This window comes from Sinocyclocheilus anshuiensis, unplaced genomic scaffold, assembly GCF_001515605.1.
Source record: "Sinocyclocheilus anshuiensis isolate Anshui unplaced genomic scaffold, SAMN03320099.WGS_v1.1 scaffold1422, whole genome shotgun sequence".
Taxonomy (NCBI): domain Eukaryota; kingdom Metazoa; phylum Chordata; class Actinopteri; order Cypriniformes; family Cyprinidae; genus Sinocyclocheilus; species Sinocyclocheilus anshuiensis.
This window is the reverse complement of record NW_015558633.1, coordinates 70731-78633: the sequence shown is the minus strand read 5'-3', so window position 1 is coordinate 78633 and position 7903 is coordinate 70731. Positions and strand designations below refer to the sequence as shown.

At 34.2% G+C, this 7903-nt stretch overlaps 1 protein-coding gene across 1 annotated transcript in view; it reads right to left on the bottom strand.

The window, feature by feature from the left end:
- The window catches only part of crybg1b (crystallin beta-gamma domain containing 1b), a 42294-nt gene that overhangs the window by 14080 nt on the left and 20311 nt on the right, over positions 1-7903 (bottom strand). The window contains exons 10-13 of the mRNA XM_016476862.1: positions 4842-4968; positions 4727-4762; positions 3506-3654; positions 1300-1426 (exon numbers count right to left, since the gene is read on the bottom strand). Of these exons, the coding sequence (XP_016332348.1) occupies positions 1300-1426; positions 3506-3654; positions 4727-4762; positions 4842-4968 (439 nt within the window). The remainder of the gene's footprint in view (positions 1-1299; positions 1427-3505; positions 3655-4726; positions 4763-4841; positions 4969-7903) is intronic.

Below are 7903 nucleotides of genomic sequence, written 5' to 3'. Positions count from 1 at the left end.
TCAAACCCATCGTTTCATCACAATTTCACCATCCAGTTAGGCAGATCAACCATAACTCCTTCAAAAAAAGCCAGAAACCTTGGAGTTATGATTGATGATCAGCTGACTTTCTCAGACCACATTGCTAAAACTGCCCAGTCCTGCAGATTTGCTTTATTCAACATCAAGAAGATCAGGCCCTTTCTTTCAGAACATGCTTCACAACTCCTCGTTCAAGCTCTTGCTTGATTAATTTTTAATGAGCCAAAAAGAATGCACGTCACACCTCCGTTTATCAATTTGCACTGGCTACCAATAGCTGCTCGCATTAAAATTCAAGGTATTAACAAAACCACCACTGGCTCTGCAGCCCTTTACCTAAATTCATTACTTCAGACTTATGTGCCCTCTAGAAGCTTGCATTCTGCAAGTGAATGTCACTTTATTGTTCATCTCAAAGAGGCACAAAATCACTTCCACAGACTTTTAAATTAAATGTTCCCTACTGGTTGAATGACCTGCCCAACTCAATCCGAGCAGCTGAGTCCTTAGCCATCTTCAAGAATCTTTATTTGACCCTCTAACTCTAGCACTCTCTATTCTAATTCTATTCTTAAAAAAAAAAAAAAACTTGTCCCTTTTAGACTTGCACTTTATTCATGTACTGCTTGTTTTCTTAAAAAAAAAAACTAACAGTAGCTTTTCAAAATTTTTGTATTCTATCTATTTGTTTTCTTTTTATTTATTTTACAATTAACAAAAGCAAAAAAGGCCTCTAACACTAGCTTGCTCTATTCTTTCTCTATTCTATCCATTTTCTTTTTATTTATTATATAATAAAAAAAACCTTGCTATGTGTACTGCATTAAGCTAACTGAGACTTGTTATAGCACTTGCATATCATTGCTCTTTTGTTGATTTTGATTGCTTCCATTGTCCTCAATTGTACGTCGCTTTGGATAAAAGCGTCTACTAAATGACTAAATGTAAATGTAAATGTAAAATCTCAGGAGGAAGTACACTAGACAAATCCAGTGAAGGATTTACTTTGAAATAATTTTCACTCAGAAATTGCAAATAAGTTTCACAAATTATTACAAAGAAATAATAAGTAACATATTGAATTTAAACATGAAATTTTGAAGTAGAAAGACTGAAATAGTATTTTCTCCAGTAATCTTTGAACATTTTTTAAGTGTAATAAAATAAAATAAAAAGTGCTTCAGGATGCTTCAAACGCTCTGACAGCTAAAGCACAACCTGACTAATCACCCAGCTAGTGAAGCGTGGTGACCGCTGGCTAGTAAAGATGAGACTCACCATGAAAACGGGCCGCAGAGAGAGGAGTTTTTCCCCAGTCCCGCCCCAGTCTGTCCAGTCCAAATACTCTCCTTCCTCCAGAATGAACTGCTGCCCCTCAAAACCCTCGCCATCGTATCCCACCCACCTGAGACGAGACGAGAGTAAAGCATCCAGCATTTTTTTTTACATGTAACTAGTAATGTAACGCATTACAAGTAACGCTAGTTACGTAATCAGATTACTTTTTTTACAAGTAACTAGTAACGTAATGCATTACAAGTAATGCTAGTTACATAATCAGATTACTTTTTTACAAGTAACTAGTAACGTTACACATTACAAGTAATGCTAGTTACATAATCAGATTACTTTTTACAAGTAGCTAGTAACGTAACGCATTACAAATAACGCTAGTTACATAATCAGATTACTTTTTTACAAGTAACTAGTAATGTTACACATTACAAGTAACGCAAGTTACATAATCAGATTACTTTTTTACAAGTAACTAGTAACGTAACGCATTACAAGTAACGCTAGTTACATAATCAGATTACCTTTTTACATGTAACTAGTAACGTAACGCATTACAAGTAACGCTAGTTACGTAATCAGATTACTTATGTACAAGTAACTAGTAACGTAACGCATTACAAGTAACGCTAGTTACGTAAACAGATAACTTTTTACAATAACTAGTAACGTAACGCATTACAAGTAATGCTAGTTACATAATCAGATTACTTTTTTACAAGTAACCAGTAACGTTACACATTACAAGTAATGCTAGTCACATAATCAGACTACCTTTTACAAGTAACTAGTAATGTAATGAATTACAAGTAATGCTAGTTACATAATTAGATTACAAACCCGATTACAAAAAAGTTGGACAAAAAAAAGTGTCCCAACTTTTTTGGAATCGGGTTTGTACTTTTTTACAAGTAACTAGTAACGTAACGCATTACAAGTAACGCTAGTTACATAATCAGATTACTTTTTACAACTAGTAACGTAACACATTACAAGTAACGCTAGTTATATAATCAGATTACTTTTTCAAGTAACCAGTAACGTAACGCATTACTTTTACATTTACAATAAAATATCTGAGATACTTTTTCAAATAAGTAATGGCAGTTGAGAAATGAATGAGAAAATGCAACGCAAAAGTAATGCATTACTTTACACAAAATGAAACTAAGTAACACAATTAGTTACTTTTTTAGGGAGTAATGCAATATTGTAATGCATTACTTTTAAAAGTAACTCTACCACTTTTCAACAGTGATTTTACCACAGTTAATGGGGGTTTTAATGTTGTAGAGTTCAGTCAACCAACCGCGATTTTCTTATTCAGTATTTTTGTCTTGTTTTCCAGTGCAAATATCTACAACATCCTTAAAGGGGTGATTAATTGAAGAATCAAACTGTTCTTGATATTTACACATATGAGAGGTTACTCCGAAATAAAAACACTGCAAGTTTCAGAGCTCAGAACTAACGCCCCCGTTTAAAATATGAATTATTCTTTTCTACTCTTCTGAATCATCCAGATTTGAAACTGACGTCATGATTTTCCTCGACACGCCCCTTAACGTGCATCATCGACATATGTAATCAAGGAGGTGTGTCTGAACAACTCACGTCTGTCCATCAATCACACGAGCCATTCTGCTGTTAGCTAAAGAAATTAGTTCATCTTGGTGGCTGTTATAGTAAAAATGCAGATACTCATTTCATATGCACAGATGTTAACCAATCACAGCAGTGGGTGTTTCTATTGAAGTCTCACAGTAGACACGCCCTTTTAAACAGAGTGCTCAAATCAGAGTAGAAAATTACTGTTTATATCTAAATTATGACCATTTTTGATGAAGAAACCACACTAAGATCATAAGTGCACCTCAGGAAATATAAAATCATTTTAAAAAGGCACCTCATGACCCCTTTAAATTAAGAAACTTTTACTTGAGAAGCAAAATTACTTTTGTTTTCTTAAAAAGTGATCAAAATGAAGTGAGTTTATGCTTAAAACAAGAATGAATATCTGCCAATGGCTGAATTTATTTTTCTATCACTTCATTTTGATCACTTTTTAAGACTTAACATGTCCAATCATTTTGCTTGATAAATAATGTTTGTTGATTTAAGAATGTTTAAATGTTTGCAATGGAAAACAAGACAGAAATACTGAGGAAAAACCTCAGAGTTCGGGACTCACAGGCCTCCGAGGATCTTGAGTGATTCCACACAGTTCAGTCCGTGATTGTCCGGGTCGCTCGGGTCCGTTTCTGTCCTGGCGAAGGAGAAGACGTCTCCCTGAACCTCCACGCATCGGCCCTCCAGACCGGCCTTTTCATACAACACGGCCTGAGAGAGACAGAGCGATGAAGAAAATCATACTCTTCCTCAGCGTTTATGTCCTGTTTTCCAGTACAAATATCTAATCACTCTTAAATCAAGAAATGAAGTCTTCTGAAAAATGTATCAAAATTAAGTAAGTTTAAGCGCAAAACAAGAACAAATATTGGTCAATGGAGTCAGAAAAATAATATTAATTTAAAGGGAAACAACCTTATTTCTCTTCATTAGGAAGCAATTTTTCTTGCTTTAAGCGTAAAGTCACTTAATTTTGATACATTTTTCAGAAAACAAGACTTGTATATTTTATTATATATTATATAATATATTCATTTTACATTATTATATAACATTTTCAATATAATACAAGATAATATATGTACATATATAACATAATATACATAATACGCATTGTTTGTTGTGCTTGATTATCTAGTTATTATATATACAATATAATATACATTTTAGTGTATAATAAAAATTAAAAATTTTTAAAATTTGTCATTTGTATTACATATATTATATCATTTTGTGGTTGTTTATCCGGTTGTTTGTAGTTTTTGGGGAAAAATGAATGGAAAAAAATGAATTAACATTTATTTAAAAAAATTAATATTATATTAAAAGAATTTAACTCTGAAATTGCTAGTAAATTTCACAAATAATTACAAAGAAACAGCATGTAACTCATTGAATTAAACATGAAATTTTGAAGTAGAAAGACTGAAACTGTATTTCCTTGTAAAACATACTCCAATAATCTAAATTTTACTATGAAAAATGATTTTTACAGTGTACTTGAATCAAGAAACAAATATCTGCCATTGGAGTTAGAAAAATAAACGTGTTTTCCCTTTGAATTCAGTAGATTTTCCTGACTCCACTGGCAGATATTTGTTCTTGTTTTAAGCATAAACACGTAAATTTAATGCATTCATATATTCATATATTCAGTTATGGTGCATCTGCAGTAAATGTATGATGATTTAAGAACGTTTTAATATTTCTACTGGAAAACAGGACAGAAAATACTGAGGAAGAACATATTTTTTTTCTAGTAACGACACTGAAACTCACAAACCTTGATGGTGTTTGGCTTCTCGACCTTCAGAGCGCCCTGGAAAACAAGCAGAGTTCTGGTGACACACTGCGTGACGACTGCAGATGGGTGAATAACGTTATGCTGTGAGCCGTACCATTCGCAGAGGCCTCAGAGAGCCGACCGCAGGCGATGGGAAACCCCAGTCCTCCGGGAACGGATACTCTCCGGCCTCCAGAACCGCCAGCAGACCCTGGAAACCCGGATCACTGTAAACCAGCCAGCTGTGGAGCAGAGAGCTCAGTTGTCAATCATCAGTCACCTGATCATAACAGATCACTCATCTCATCTACCAGTCCCTCGGCTATTACTCAAGTCAGGTGACTTGAAGTGACTTCACTAGTTTTTGGCGGTATTAGTTAACACCTCACTGACCAAAATCGGTCTAACCCTAACCCTAACCCTAACCCTAACCCTAGCCCTAGCCCTAACGATCGGGGAAGCAATGTTAAAAACATTAATGTTTGATTGTTTTTTTAAATATGAAATGTAGGTTTTGTTTAATGGACATTTTCATTCTCTGTTACTTGTTAAAAATGTTAATGTTTGCTTTTTTCCCCTGAGGTTTTTACACTCACATAATCATGAAAACATGAAAAGTTTCCAATTTAGTTTTAAAGACCATTTCACACACTCGCTGAAATGTTACAAATATTAAAGTTGGCTTGTTTTCCCGACGTTGTTCCACTTGCATAAACATAAAATTTATGAAAACTTAAAAAAAACATGTACAATTTTGTTTTTATAACCATTTTCCACACTCTCTGATGTTAAAAATGTTAATGTTTGCTTGTTTTTTATGAGCTACTTACACTTCATACTTATAAAACCATAAGGTTTATGAAAACTGTTTTAATAAATGTAAAATTTAGTTTTTTTGAGGAACATTTTCCACTCGTTAAACTGTTCATGTTTGCTTGTTTTCCGCTTACATAATCACAAAGTTTATAAAAACAAATTTTTATATATATACTAGTTAACATTTGAAGTGGATCAAAACCTTTTATCAAAGTTGTCCCAAAATGCGTTCTTGTCTTAGGACAACTTTAATATATACTGTATATATATATATTTCGCATGTTATTGTTTGGTTATTATAGTGAGGTTTTTACACCTGAAGTGTAAAACAAACTAAAACAATAAAAATAAACGTTAAAAATAATAATGTTTGCTTGTTTTGCTGAGGTGTTTCCACTTGCATAATCATAAAGTTTATGAAAACTTTAAAAACATTTTGGGGACCATTTTCCACTCTCTCTGACATGTTTAAAAATATGAATGATTGCTTGTTTTCCTTGGAAAACTTAACAAAAATAAAGATAAAAAAATTAATAAATAAAATAAACAATAAATAAATATATTTAAAAAAAAATAAAAAATTTTAGTTTTTATGACAATTTTCCACTCTCCGACATGTTAAAAATTTTCATGTGTCAGTTTTTTTCACTTGCATAAAAGGTTTATGAAACCTTAAAAAAATAGTTTTCATGACCATTTTCCAACAGTTCATCTGGTTTTCTTTGCATATGAAATGAGTAACAGCTCACATGAGCCGCATGTTTTCTGTTGTGCTCAGTAGTTTTTATCTGCTTCATCTTTCAACAGAATCTACAGACTGACTACACAAACAAACACAACTGACTTTTTTTCCATTAAATGGTATTTTGGTTTAAAATAAACAAATATGAATATGCTGTACTGTGAATATTATAGGTTGTTGTTGTTATGTTCTGCTGGTTCACCTGGACATACGCTGCTGTAAATCATTCACCTCCACCCTCCTCAACAATCTGTGATTTTCTCTTTCTATTCCTGCTCACATTCCTGCCATAGCTTTCATCAGTCGTTCAGCTCTTTTCCTGATTATTCTTGTCTTTCCTCTGAGTTTTTGTCACCCTCACTGTCCTGTTCTGCTTTCTCTGTTTATCATGCACACACACAAGACTAGTGTTTAAAATGAAAACAAGTATCGTGTCACTCTGTGTGACTGAAGTGACTGTATCTGCCACTTTAATAATTATTAGCATGCTATTTTCCCCTTTCCGTCTGTTATAAACACTACTGAGAGCATCAGAATGAGTTTTTGTGCTATAGTTTGAGTGCTGGATTATGTGGCTCTGATATTGTTTATATGGTTCAGCGTGACTAATGCTGTGACTCAAACGCTCTCATAAAGCATAACATACTCATGAATCATCAGTAATCCAGTCATTATGTTCTCACAACACTGGCCATGTACTGTACATACTGCATCTAAATTTGGTAGTCAGTTCACCTTTCAGTACTTAACTCTGCTCTGTATGTACACAGTTCAGTAATTTAAGGTGGCCAGATAATTTAAGAGCGACGACCGCATTCCACAACCGAACTGACTTCCAAAAAAATCAGGTAGTGGCAACCGCATTTACAGTGTGTACAGAACTGAACAACTAGTTAATGACATATTTAAAAGCGTAATGTAAGAAATCACAGGGAAGGAGGCATGTCTTGACCCAGGGTTGCCAGATATTGCTATAAAAAATGGCAAATAAGAACAAGGCCATAATGAACTTAAATCTTAAAGCATTACCTTGGAAATAAGCCAATTTTAGCTCAAAGATGCTTAACAAGCATCGCTTATAATAAGTGGACATGGCAACCCTTTAATAGCGCCATCTGCGAAGCAGCTTTCTAAACATGAACAAAATATGACAGCTCTTCCAACGGTGGTTTCGTTAAAATCTTTGTTCACCTTGATATTACTTTGGTCAAAAATAGCGCAGACAGAACGAGTCCACTAGGTGGCACTGCGCATATGTCGAACTCGTCCGTTCGTGCTCGTCCGTTCGTGCTCGTCCGTGATTGAGTAGACTTTGAAAGCTGTGCGCGAGACAGAGCAGAACGCGGAAAAGGTAGTATACCCAGGCCCCTTACAAAAAAGTTTATTCATTAGTATACTTCTTTTAAAGGGGTCATATGATGCGATTTCAAGTTTTCCTTTCTCTTTGGAGTGTTACAAGCTGTTCGTGAATAGATAAGATCCCTGAAGTTGCTCAAGTCTAAAGACTAAAGTCTCAAAACCAAAGAGATATTCTTTATCAAAGTTAAGACTCTGCCACGCACCCCTAAAACGGCTCGTTCTAACACGCCCCCACATATCTACCTCACTATGTGGGAAGA